General features: G+C 45.9%; 1 protein-coding gene across 2 annotated transcripts in view; it reads left to right on the top strand.

The window, feature by feature from the left end:
* Nucleotides 1–7,142, top strand: part of rnf24 (ring finger protein 24) — a 61,434-nt gene extending 54,292 nt beyond the window's left edge. For both annotated transcript variants that reach the window (XM_029687384.2, XM_065004062.1), the window contains 2 exons: nucleotides 3,279–3,358; nucleotides 4,892–7,142. In XM_029687384.2, coding sequence (XP_029543244.1) covers nucleotides 3,279–3,358; nucleotides 4,892–5,036 — 225 coding nt within the window. In that variant the 3' untranslated portion in view covers nucleotides 5,037–7,142. The remainder of the gene's footprint in view (nucleotides 1–3,278; nucleotides 3,359–4,891) is intronic.
* The last annotated feature ends 6,750 nt before the right edge of the window (nucleotides 7,143–13,892 follow it).

Below are 13,892 nucleotides of genomic sequence, written 5' to 3'. Positions count from 1 at the left end.
TCTGTGAGCTCGCAATGAGTCGTCGAGCCACGGAGCGGGAGGGGAGGACCGAGCCGGCCTGGAGGATAGGGGACATAGAGAGTCAAAGGATGCAGAAAGGGAGGAGAGGAGGGTTGAGGAGGCAGAATCAGGAGATAGGTTGGAGAAGGTTTGAGCAGAGGGAAGAGATGATAGGATGGAAGAGGAGAGGGTAGCGGGGGAGAGAGAGCGAAGGTTGGGACAGGCGCGATACCAAAAAAGGATACAAGGTAGTGGTCGGAGACTTTGAGGGGAGTTGCAATGAGGTTAGTGGAAGAACAGCATCTAGTAAAGATGAGGTCGAGTGTATTGCCTGCCTTGTGAGTAGGGGGGGAAGGTGAGAGGGTGAGGTCAAAAGAGGAGAGGAGTGGAAAGAAGGAGGCAGAGAGGAATGAGTCAAAGGTAGACGTGGGGAGGTTAAAGTCGCCCAGAACTGTGAGAGGTGAGCTGTCCTCAGGAAAGGAGCTTATCAAGGCATCAAGCTCATTGATGAACTCTCCGAGGGAACCTGGAGGGCGATAAATAATAAGGATGTTAAGCTTGAAAGGGCTGGTAACTGTGACAGCATGGAATTCAAAGGAGGCAATAGACAGATGGGTAAGGGGAGAAAGAGAGAATGACCACTTGGGAGAGATGAGGATCCCGGTGCCACCACCCCGCTGACCAGAAGCTCTCGGGGTGTGCGAGAACACGTGGGCGGACGAAGAGAGAGCAGTAGGAGTAGCAGTGTTATCTGTGGTGATCCATGTTTCCGTCAGTGCCAAGAAGTCGAGGGACTGGAGGGAGGCATAGGCTGAGATGAACTCTGCCTTGTTGGCCGCAGATCGGCAGTTCCAGAGGCTACCGGAGACCTGGAACTCCACGTGGGTCGTGCGCGCTGGGACCACCAGATTAGGGTGGCCGCGGCCACGCGGTGTGGAGCGTTTGTATGGTCTGTGCAGAGAGGAGAGAACAGGGATAGACAGACACATAGTTGACAGGCTACAGAAGAGGCTACGCTAATGCAAAGGAGATTGAATGACAAGTGGACTACACGTCTCGAATGTTCAGAAAGTTAAGCTTACGTAGCAAGAATCTTATTGACTAAAATGATTAAAATGATACAGTACTGCTGAAGTAGGCTAGCTGGCAGTGGCTGCGTTGTTGACTTTGTAGGCTAGCTGGCAGTGGCTGCGTTGTTGACACTACACTAATCAAGTTGTTCCGTTGGGTGTGATAGTTTCGACAGTGCTGCTATTCGGGGGCTAGCTGGCTAGCTAGCAGTGTTGATTACGTTACGTTGCGTTAAAAGAACGACAATAGCTGGCTAGCTAACCTAGAAAATCGCTCTAAACTACACAATTATCTTTGATACAAAGACGGCTATGTAGCTAGCTATGTAGCTAGCTACGATCAAACAAATCAAACCGTTGTACTGTAATGAAATGAAATGAAAATGTGATACTACCTGTGGAGCGAAGCGGGATGCGACCTGGTTGTTGAGTGAGAAAGTTGGCTAGCTGTTGGCTAGCTAGCAGTGTCTCCTACGTTAAGGACGACAAATAGCTGGCTAGCTAACCTCGGTAAATTAAGATAATCACTCTAAAACTACACACTCTAAACTACACAATTATCTTGGATACGAAGACAGCAAACACAACTATGTAGCTAGCTAACACTACACTAATCAGGTCATTCAGTTGAGTGTAATAGTTTTTAGTGCTGCTATTCGATAGACGGTGGACGTTAGCTAGCTGGCTAGCTGCTGGGCAGATAGCAGTGTAGACTGCGTTAGGACGACGAAATACGATAATTACGCAATTATCTTTGATACAAAGACGGCTATGTAGCTAGCTAAGAAGAAATTGCTAAGATTAGACAAATCAAACCGTTGTACTATAGTGAAATGTAATGAAATGTAATGAAAAGTTATACAACCTGCGGCCGAAGTGCGAATGCGACCGCTCGCTCCAACCCGGAAGTACACGAGAGTTACATTAAAAAGGGTTTACCTCACCATATGGCTGTACAACCATCTGATATATGCTAAAGCTGCTAGCGGGCAAAGTGACAACACTTTACTTAATAGCTTTGAAAGAGAACCATTATTAGCTAGTGTGAACTGGACAGTGGACAGTGTTGCTATGCATTGGTGCTTCTCCAAATATGCAATTTAACAGTTTAAGGGAAGCACATTTGTTACAGCGCTTCAGTGAACCAAATAGTTTTTGGAAAGGACACTTACAAATATTTCTTGTTCTCGTAGACGTCGTGCAACTTTAAAACGTGAGGGTGCTCTATGAGCTTCAGAATGGCTATCTCTCGCTCCACCTGCAGAAAGAGAACAAAATACATGTTTTAGTTTGAGATACTGACGTCTGTCATCCTGGATGCGTTAGCATAACGGTACATACAAAACCCGCTATCTCGAAGCTACATTCCAGGAAACGACTGGGTGTGCTTCCTCTATCTGTCATCTGTGAAGTCTTTGTAGATTTGGGAAATGGTGTCGTTGTCAAGTGTTTTAACTAAAAAAAAAAAAAACAGGTCTTAAAATAGGCCCATGAGCACTTCCCCTCAGTGGGTCAAGTCTATTCGGTCGTTTTTTGGAGGTCAGTTTTGAGTCCATGTTTGATTTTCTATCTAGAGTCCAACCCATGAGTGATTATTTACCCACAGAGCATGCTTGTTTTTAGTTGCTCAGTTGAGCCGACCGTGGTGGCACCAACGACCGGAGTACAGCAGTTGACCTCTGTGTTCGAACCAACTCAACTTGAGGGTCTGCAGTACTGTTTGAGTGAGCGAGAGGAGAACAGCCCAACTCGCTATGAAATAAGATGCTCAACTCAAATGAATTATGTGTGCGAAGGAATGTCGCTAAAGCACAATATACACACTTCCTCAGTCTCTGTTCATGTAGTCTTTTTGTAAAGCTGAAAGACAAGTTACAACCTCGGTGTGTTTCCGTTTGTATATTTGTACTGCTGAACGACAAATGTCCTCGACAAGGATAACGAGGCCTTGCCTGCATCCCAAATAGCACCATATTCCCAACATAGGGCTTTGGCCAAAAGCAGTGCGCTATGGGTAGTACACTATATAGGGAATAAGGTGCTGTTTTGGTTGCATCCCTTTTCTACAGGACAGCAGCAGTGGTTGGCTGTTTACGTTCTGTTTTCTCTCTCAATCTCTCAATAAACTACAGTAGCTGTGGTTGTTTTGCTGCCTTGCTAACCCTGTCCCCCCCGCCCCTGCCCTTCTCTCTCTGTCTGTGTCAACAGATATGTGCGGTGTGCTTGGAGGAGTTCAAACAGAAAGACGAGCTGGGGATTTGCCCGTGCAAACACGCCTTTCACAGGAAGTAAGTGCGCCAGAGGACTGGCTGATTCCAACACACTGTACACAGAGCCTGTGGATGGGGCCTGGCCCAGCTAATCCTAGGCTGTCTTCCAGACTCGGCCCCAGTTGCACAATAACAGTAACTTCTGTTGAGGGGCAATGTGGACCGGACCCCTCCTCACACCAAGTCAAACATGTTATGATTCGGCTGCAAAAGTGATGGTCCCCTTACTACCATTTCTTCACCGTTATCTACAGTACCCACCCCTCCAAGTAAAGTAACCCGACACACGATAACAGAGAGCGAGACTGAAGAAATCCGTGAAAGTAGAGGGGGGGGGGGTGAATGCGATGAAGAGAGAGCGATTACAGGGAAAGGAAACGACCGACCGAGAGCAACCTGGGGCCAAATTACTCCCCCCCACCCCGGCATGACAATTTAAATTGGGCTGTTTACGTCGAGTCTTGGCCGAGTTTATACCACATGTCAGGAGCAGGGGCGGGGCCCACTCAATCACAACACACTGACTTGCATGTCAACACACCACTGATTGTGTGTGGCCCTCTGGGACAGTGCAGAGAACTAGATGGTGCTAGAGAGCAGAAGATTTATGAACTACCCCCGCCTCCCTCTGTCCCCCTCATATGCACCCCTCTAGTAGGGGACCGTGAGAAGGAAGCACAGTGGCACAGTCCCTCTCCCCCTTCACTCCTATGTGTGAATCCCTTCCCACCCCTGTGGGTCCAGAGTGTACCAAAATAGAACTGCCAGCCCCACTGTAAATAATTCAGTAGCGACGAACACGCCACGCCGCCCCCACCCACTTCTGACTGAGTGATGGGCAAAAGCTCCCGTTTAGCGTCCCAAATGGCACTCTATTCCCTATTTAGTGCAGATGTTTTTGCACCCTGTTCCCTATTTAGTGCACAGTATACCGTGCCATTTGGGAGGCGCCCCCTAGTCTAGGCCCCATCAACCTACTGTACTGACTCACTCTCTGTTCAGTTAACAATGCATAGCACAGAGCATCCTTATTCAGTAGGGCTGAACATGTGGGGAACACACACATTGGAGAATGACTGAGCTATTTCTAGCTGCTATGCGGAACAGTCTGCCCTGTGGAATAAGCCCCCTGGTCTTCTAGTGCTAGCTCTTTGTGAGCAGTCAGCAATCGATCAGCTGGATGCAGCAGTCAGACCTGAACTGAGAGGGCTAGTGTTTAGATAGACAACACTAGAAACACACGCGTCTAGTCGATGTTGGTGTCACCCACATTTGCAAGTGATGATTTAAGCCTAGGGCTTAAGGGAGTTGGGTTAGTAACTAAAAGGTTGCTGGTTTGACTCCCTGAGCCGACTAGGAGAAAAATCTGACGATGTGCCCCTTGAGCAAGGCACTTAGCCATAATTGCTCCTGTAATTCGCTCTGGATAAGAGCGTCTGCTATATGACCCTAAAGATTAACCATCTTGTTTCTCTCTCTCTCCCTCCCCATCCTCTCTCTCCCTGTCCTTACTTCCTCCCTCCTCCGCCCACCCCTGTCTCTCTCTGGCAGGTGCCTCATTAAGTGGCTGGAGGTGAGGAAGGTGTGCCCGCTGTGCAACATGCCTGTTCTGCAGCTCGCCCAACAGGCGGGCGTCACCATCGACGTCACCGTGCCCATACAGCAGCACCTGCCAGGCGTGGAAAATCTGGTGTAGCGCAAACCGCAGTGCACACACACACACACACACACACACACACGACTACATACACATGTACAGGTACACTTATGCCTCGATCACACCGACAGCATCATTGCATTTTTGGTACACCAGAAGTACATTCATTTCCAATGGAACGCTGTGTTTACCTTGCATACGTTCGATGCTGCATCAAATTGTATGCGTAGGCGGCTTGACAGAAATGGTAGCAGAAGGGGAATGCTGAAATTTGTTGCACACATATCCAGATGATGCTGTGCACCATTTTGCGCAATGACTCTGTAGGTGCGATCGAGGCGTTATATATGATTAAAAGACAGGACAGACGATGGAGGAACTCAACAGTGTTACGATGCGGACAGGGACTCACGGCGACGAAGAAGTGAGTCTGCTGCCTCTCCTCCTCTCATCTCTCTGCTTTGGTGGATTCACATAATGATTTTTTTATATATATATAATTACGGTTCTTTTTATTGACAATTACATTTTTTCTTGTGGACACAGCCGTGGTCACTATTCTGACCGTTTCACAACCAAAGCACTTTTCTGGGGACACCAGCGCGTGACGAATAAGAGACATAAAAACCAACAACTACCACACGTTGATATGAAAATGGCTTCATCGTTTCGTTTTCTTTTTAACGACTAAACTTGTATTTTTTTTTTTTTTTTCTACAAGCACTTTAAACATTTTACTCAAACTTAAATTGCTTGTGAGGAGGTTGTAGTAGCAACAAGGTTATTTTATTATTACGATTAACTTTTTTTGTGTGTACATACAGAGCCACATGAGTTAATTTTATAGTTGAGTGAAGATTTCTTTTTTTGGGAGGGGGCCAATACTATCTTAAAGGGACAGTAGCCTCCAAATGAATTGACTTTGGGATGCTCAAGGAACTGCAGAATTCTGTGGCCTGATCCTCCCTCTCACTCACACATGCAAAAAAGGATATTGGAGGTGTGTTTATGAAGGGAGGGTCACCCCAACCTCAGTACTTGGTGTTTAAACAACTTAATGTGAATTAAGAGAGCAATAGGTTCGAATGTGGGGTTGTGACTAGGATGTGATTCACCGGTGCATCCGACTCTGCGTCCCCTCTTGCATATGAAGGTTGTACAGTTTCTTACTCACTGCACACCTCAGCGTCTGCGTTCCCAAATGGTACCCTATTCTCTAAAAAGTGCACTATTTGGGACAGACTTTTTTTTACCACAAGGCTTTTCTGTGGCCACTTTCACGGTCTGCATCTGTCATTACAGAAAAAAAACGTTACTATTCTGTTTGTGAACTAATTGTTAAAACGCAACAATGCAGAGGTCGTATTTTCATTGAAAGATTTTTCACTCCAAGGTTTTTATAAGGGTCGACTCAAATTAAAATAGTAGAATTACCCAGATACACACTCCCAACTGTGGAGGGGTCCTGGCCTCAGTCACTTCCTGTGGACGAGCGACCAGGGAAGTAAGAGTAACCCAACACCCCGAGCCCATGGCACCCCTAGAGCTAACATCCAATCATATGCCTCTGTTCTTGTTACATAAGAACCCAGCCCGCAGCGCTCCCAAAGCATTACTCATTCAGCTTGTGGCAACGGAGCGCTATGAAAACACATAGTTGGAAGACTCCTCTTTTGGTTTTCTATGTTTAAAAATACATCCCTCTCTTGCTGTCCTCTGGTTTGAGTTTGAATGAGGTTTAGCCTGATGTAAGTCTAAAACAACTATCCCAATCTACACACTAAATAGTGAACAAGAGTACATCATATAATGACGAGATGAATTATATTCCATATGGTCTCCGACGTGATCATGTCTAGAATCATATATTCTATAGGCTAATCTTTATGAAACCTAGAACAAATACTGGTCCACTGAGGCAGGGGGGTTCTTAAACTTTTCTAGTTTGAGCCCCAAATTAGAACTTGATCATCCTCCCCTGACCCAAATGGCCCTCCAACAACTCAAATGAAGAAGAAATAGGGTGTGATTATATTCTCACATGCCCAGAGCCCACTTTGGGTCCCGACCCATAGTTTAAGAAACCCTGCACTAAGGCATTGTTGCATTTTGACTGCTATACATTAAACGTATAAAACCAGACAAGTTTGCTCAGTTCATTGCATTTCCAACTTTTGACACAGAATGATGGTAGTGAACGCTACAGGGCTACACAGCACGGCCTTGGAGCGTGAACGGCTTGCTGAAATGTATCAAGCTGTGACACTATGCAAACTAAGCAACAAACCCCGTCTCTTGTTTGCGAGCCCTTACTGATGTCGTAACAGGAGCACCCGGAGATTCACTTCATTCTCAATTCAGTCAACGATTCAAAGCTGCTTCTGTGATTTAGTAATTACTAAACGCTATTTAGCTTTAGCTTAGCATTGATCTAATTAGGCTATGAGGGATGTAGGCTAAGCATCTAGTTCAAATCCTGGCAGCACTCAGCATATCGGTCAACACACATACGTACGTTCCCAGTAGATGTCATTGAGCTGGTATAGGCCCTGGTCAGCAGTCGTAGAGAATAGCAGTGTTTTAGCAGGCTCATTCTAGCGCTTTCCCCAATCGCTCTCTACACACTGGTGTTTTGTTCACCGCTACACACACACACACACACGCACACCAACCCCTCTACCCTTGTGCTTTGTTCCACCACCTTTTGTGGGATCACTGTAGTAAAAGTGCTGTGTGATAGTTTGGAACAGAGGGGGATAGTGTCCCATAGGTCAGGGGTCAGCTTGTGTCAAAGGTCACAGACTAGATCTAGGTGATGGGTCATAATAATGCCGTTCAATACAACTTTATTTATAAGGCAGCCTGGTCTGTCCTAACAGGTTCGTTCTTCCCTCCTTAAGTGTTTGTAACTTTTCAGGAACCCGGCGTTTTCAGTGCTGAGCATCAGGCCCAGCTCCAGAACCACTGTGCTTGTGTCTCTTACAAATGGAATGGTATTCTTAGAATTCTAGTCATTCTATGAACTGTCTTCCATTTTTGAAGTGTTAAGACCACCGAGTCATCAACCACCCAACGAAATTGACTGTGTCCATTGGCTTCACTTTCGAACAACAACCGAGAGGAACGTTAGCCTACTGTAGCTAGCTGGTGAAATGAATAGTTGAACATGTTGCCGCCAATATCAGAAACAATGTCTCCTCCGCCCCACCCAATAATATCTATTGTATTTGAGGAGGATGACAATTTCGATTATGATATTTTTTTTAACTTGTGCTTTTACTTACGATGTGTGTTCATTTTGGCCATTTGTTTGAAGAGACAATAATCTGGCTGAATGTGGAATGAGAAAAACCATAACCTTTTTATTGAAGGAGCCCGCCGTTGCTAGCATGTGCGGGCCGCTTCGGTACCCGTTTGACTCTTCTTGGTTCTGCTGTGTGGCTACACACACACATTTGCCTCGCAGGAACCAATGGAGGTGTCACCCTTTCAGTATATCACTCAAATAGAAGTATATAACACCTCCTTTGTACGAAGAGACTTCAACTCTGATATCCATCTCAAAACTCCCACGTTTGACTGGTCCAAAGTTATCTTTTGACAACAAGCCCCACCACTTTCTTATTCCCTTAAGACTCCTATATTGTAACCCGTAGCCAACAGGAAACACGGCCAGGCTTGAAGCTTCATCCTCTACTACGTGTGGTTGTCTCCGAGTTGACGGTTTAGAGGAGATATGACAGAGGACTGGGAGACACCGATCATGTGAAAGCATGCGATGAATTGGCACCTGCAACCAATTTTACCATTGTAATTGTACATAGAGTAGTAGCAGTGTTGGTAGGAAGGCATACTGCATAAACACTTTTTACTGTGAGGGGTTGGGCATTGTGCACCGATAATTCTTCCATTGAAAACACTGCATCTGCGCACTTACAACTGCCATTTGCCCATCCGAGAATTGTAACAATGCCAGCCATTTTGTAATGTTTTCTTTCAAATGAGAGTTGAAGATCAGAAGAGAAACCCATCATTTCTTCCTGTGTAACTCCCTAATCCTTCCCCCACGCTTCTCGGGCCAGACAACATGGTTCTAGGTTCTCTCTCCGAGTCCTGGAAAGTAGCCACGGTCAAGTGCCAGAACAGCAGGCAGTTATAGGCCCTTACGCAAGAGGAAGGAATAATGTGAATAATCACCTGTCGTCTACTAGTTATTACTGCACAAGGTACCAGGCCAAATCTATTTGAAAGACATTGGGAGTTTGGACGGTTGATGAATTTAGTGATGACTCACCCTACTGTAATCTCCATGGACGTCAGCACTGTTCCAGAGAACGCCAGGCCATTGGGCTGTAATATTAAATGGACTATGATGTACTTGCTTCAATATCATGAATGACTGAGACGAGAGCGAGGCTCTTTGTCAACACAGCAACCAAATGACGTAATAACGGGCCCCTTATCGTGTGTCCTTTCTATAAGGTGCTTCTATCTCAGAAAGTATACCCAGAGACAGAAGAGGAACAGAAGAGGAAGTGGGACATCCTGCTCCCTCATTTTTCTTCTGTTTCAATGGAAGCCAAATGAACTAAGTAGACCAGACCAAGCTGCTATCGCATTGGTGTCTTCAGTAGAGCCATCCCCTTAAGTAGACATTCTATTCAATGGTAAACGGCCTGAGTCAACCATCTTTTGTATACCTAGCTGTTGGCAGCCATTTTGTGGGCCAGGCCTCAAGGTCAAAGCTGTGTAATTGGCCACTTGGGCCTCTAACACGTCACTGCCTCACTGAAAACTCTCAATGTTGTGTATGGTGTGCATTTATTCAGTGTATAGTTCTTGTAGTGCACCTCCCCCCCCCCCTTCTCTCCCTTTAAGTACATCCCCTGTCTCGCCCCTACCCCACTTTATCCCAACCTCCCACTATGTCCAATAGCCACCACCACCTTCTCTCAATGGGTCAACCTACCCCACCATCTTACCCCAACCTCCCACTTTATCCACCAGCCCACACTTTCTTCCCTTGATGGGTGAACCCTACCCCATCCTCATTGGGGGGGGTCTACCCATCCTACCCTGTGATATAACATTGTTTATAAAATTAAGAATTCTGCAGCAGAATATTTTTGAAGAAATTTGCTGTACAGTATTTGTAAGCTCTATTTTTGTATATTTAATTGCCATTTTGGAAAGACAAAGTAATGAATGCATTTCTTTTGCTAATTCTGTTTTATTCATAATGTTTTTTTTTTTTTGCATGTGACTGACTTGAACTGTAAATAAAATGACCACGTTTTGGAAATAATGGACTGCTCATGCTTTTAGTAAAGTTCCTTTACGTGGTTGTAGCAGCATCCTTAAAGGGGCAATACGGGATTCAAACAGCAGTCGCTCACCGCCTCATTGTTTGTAAAAGGTGAAATGGAACCACTCCAATCCCAGATTGCACCTTTAACATTGTACTGCAGGGGAAGGTCATTGTTTACCAAGTCAAATAGTTAGCCAGATCTCGTGATCCTGAAGATGTGATAATACTCCTGAGGGGCATACTACTCAAAAATATAAACCATTTCTAAAGTAGGGGTGTGGATCAGAAAACCAGTCAGTAGCTGGTGTGACCGCCATTTGCCTTATGCAGCGTGACATCTCCTTCGGCATAGAGTTGTGGCCTGTGGAATGCTGTCCAAAGTTGCTGGATATTGTCGGGAACTGGAACACGCTGTCGTACACATCGATCCAGAGCATCCCAAACATGCTCAATAGTGACATATCTGGTGAGTATGCAGGCCATGGAAGAATAGAGACATTTTCAGATTCCGGGAATTGTGTACACAGTGTGACATGGGGCCCGTACATTATCATGCTGAAACATGAGGTGATGGCGGCGGATAAATGGCACGACAACGGGCCTCAGGATCTCGTCACGGTTTTTCTCTGCATTCAAATTGCCATCAATAAAATGCAGTTGTGTTTTTTTGTCCGTAGATATGGTGTGTGAGAGGCTTTTAGAAGTGCCGTCTTTATTTTAGTATCGCCATGCCATCCTTGTACACAAGTACCTTTTCCCCCTAATCTTATTTAAATCATTGTATTAAGTCATACACAAGTTTTACTGTGCAGTAGTGGAGTTAATCTCAAGAACATGGCAGCGCTGTTCTTGGCGAGAGAATTGCCACTGACCTGACTCACCAGCTCTTAACATCAAGCTGCCGATACAGAATTCATCTTTACAAATCCACCAGATCCCAGAAATCATTCTTTCCCACCAGTCAGTGGAGGCTGCTGAGGGGGGAGGACTGCGCATAATAGTGGATGGAAAGGGGTCGATGGAATGGTATCCTCCACATGGAAACCAAATCGTTGATGTGTTTGATACCATTCCATGACTCCATTCAAGCCATTATTATGAGCCGTCCTCTCCTCAGCAGCCACCACTGACACCAGTATAAGTCAATTGAATAAATAACTGGTCAACCCCTCCCAGAATTTCCAAACTGAATTACGGAAGGTATCCACGCGTTCTCTGCTGTAGTATCGTGATGTATTTATGCACCTATTGGTGATGCCGTTTGCTGAGATGCAATACATTTCCAGAAAGGGGGACACAAAACAAATACTTCTGAATTATTATGACACAATCTATGCGAGAGGGAGGGCATCTGATTAAATTTGTCCCCAACTCGCAGCTCAGACACTTCATTCAGGATAAAGGGAGTTGGCCCACCAATGGAGCAAGTTAGTTGGGAAGGATTCGTTGCCATAGAAATGTACCTGGCTAAAAGGTGAGACACTTTGGTGGTACTGGTTATCCCCGGTTGTCCAAAAGATACCTCGGTAATGCCTCAAACCCGATTTGTAGGATAGGACTTTGGTATGACGTAATACAAAGGGTGGAAATGTCTTCAAGTGACCGATCAAGACTCTTGGCTCACACACTGCATCACTAGTTGCGTAACACCTACTCGTATAGATGCAGACCCACCCCAAACGAACAGCAACACTCCACACGACATAAATGAGCTTGTGGCCAAACTTGGCAGGTAAGTGCATGGTGTCAGTGTGAACTTCCAGTGTCAGTACACTGGTATTCAGTCTCTGTCGTATCGTTCCTGTTACAATAACAGTAAAAATTGGGTGGTTTGTCTAATAAATGGCATTTGGCAATTGTTTATTGTTGATAAATAAGAGTTTACTCAGGCCGTTTGCCATCGGACATTTTTTCTTCAAGGTTCCTGTCTGTGTAAGTGGGCATTTCCTCTTTTGCGTGAGCACGCTTTCCCCGCGTGAACTCACAGCTCCTTCATATTGGTCACGTCCCACTGCTCAGACGTCATCGACTGACAGATTGCTGACAGGTTAGCTGATATGTAAAATACCTAACTGGGGTTGTAAGAGCTTGCAGGCATCAACAACGCCTCGGCAGAGGAATGCGCCCAATATCTGGCATGTTCATGCGAGAGAGGGGACAGTTGGCTCTGGTCTCCTTGTCCCCTCCCGCACGCCCAGAATTTTTGGGGCAGTGAGACCTCCAAAATGAGTGGGGTGTCATACAGTCTCCGCTCACACCTTCCTTACCTCAGAGCTCCACGGCAACAACAGGCCTCAAGAGTGTCTGTACTGTTCTCTCTCGGCATGCTTTGGCCAATCAGAACGTCTGTACTGCTCCCTCTCAACATGCTTCAGCCAATTAGAGCCTCTGTACTGTTCCCTTCTCTGGTGTTGAGTGAAATGAAGGATTGACTGGTTTAGATCCCTCAAACTCTGGACCTCGAAGCCAGATCCACTGCAATGTTTCATTGTTCCCGTCTAATTAGGGACTGATTTAGACCTGGGAGACCAGGTGTTTGCAATTAATTCAGGTAGAACGGAAAACAAGCATTCTTTGGACCTTGGAGGGTAAGAGTTGAGTACCCCTGGTTTAGATTGAGTCTGATAATCATGTTGTACAGGATAAACTGTGATTGTAGTTTAGTGTGTCGGTCTGACAGGTGACGAATATATCAAAAGCAGCAGACCAGGGGCCACACGCCTAACTACCTCGCCCAGTCTCAGCCAGTCTTCAGCATTTGAGGGCCGCGGTTAAAAGTTGTACACCAAAACAGGGACAAGGGTGTGCCAATAAGGATGCAACCCGTGTTGTTGATGTTTCCCTTTCCCCTACTGACCAACTGACCTCTCCCAGTCCACACTGTGTTGCGTCTCCTCTGGGTTGTCTTCGAGGAGGTGAGACGATAAGACTAATCAGCCTCTTTACTTCCACCTGGTTCTTTATGGTCGAAGGTCAAATGAAGAGTGGTGTGGTCTGGCTGGGTTGTCCTTTCGTTTATAGCCTTTGGTCCAGAAACAACCCCTAGCGTAGACCAGGGGGATTCCCAAACTCTTGCTTTGTGACCCACCAATTGAGTCGCGACCCAACATAACGGTTGAGTGGTGAAAAAACATGCTCAGACCCCTGAGTTAATTTATTAATGATACCCTCTTCCTCAAAGCATGTAACTGAATGTAGATTAGAGTGTGAGGTCTTAAGGAATTGACTGTGTAACAATGCATAAGTGTCATCCCGTGACCCATCCGCACCCCCCCGCCGCAACCCAAAAGTTAGTCCCGACCCACAGTTTGGGAGCCACTGTTCTAGACTATGATGGAAGGATTGGACAGGTGTGGCACATTGGCTAGATGGAATTCAAGGTTAGACATGTGGCAGACTACATGTCCGGCGGTCCACATTTATCGTCATGATATGCATGTTCTAGAATCTCCAAAACAACAGCAGTAGTACTGTAATGCTTTGTCGATCCAGATGTAATAGAGCCCCTATACTTTCCTAGAGTAGGTACAGTACATTGAGTGGCCTGTTCAAATGTTCAGTATGTGAAGTTTCAAAGGTGTTTATTA

This window comes from Oncorhynchus nerka, linkage group LG18 (genome assembly GCF_034236695.1).
Source record: "Oncorhynchus nerka isolate Pitt River linkage group LG18, Oner_Uvic_2.0, whole genome shotgun sequence".
Lineage (NCBI taxonomy): Eukaryota > Metazoa > Chordata > Actinopteri > Salmoniformes > Salmonidae > Oncorhynchus > Oncorhynchus nerka.
Note: the sequence above shows the minus strand (reverse complement) of the source record. Positions and strands in the feature narration are given on the sequence as shown.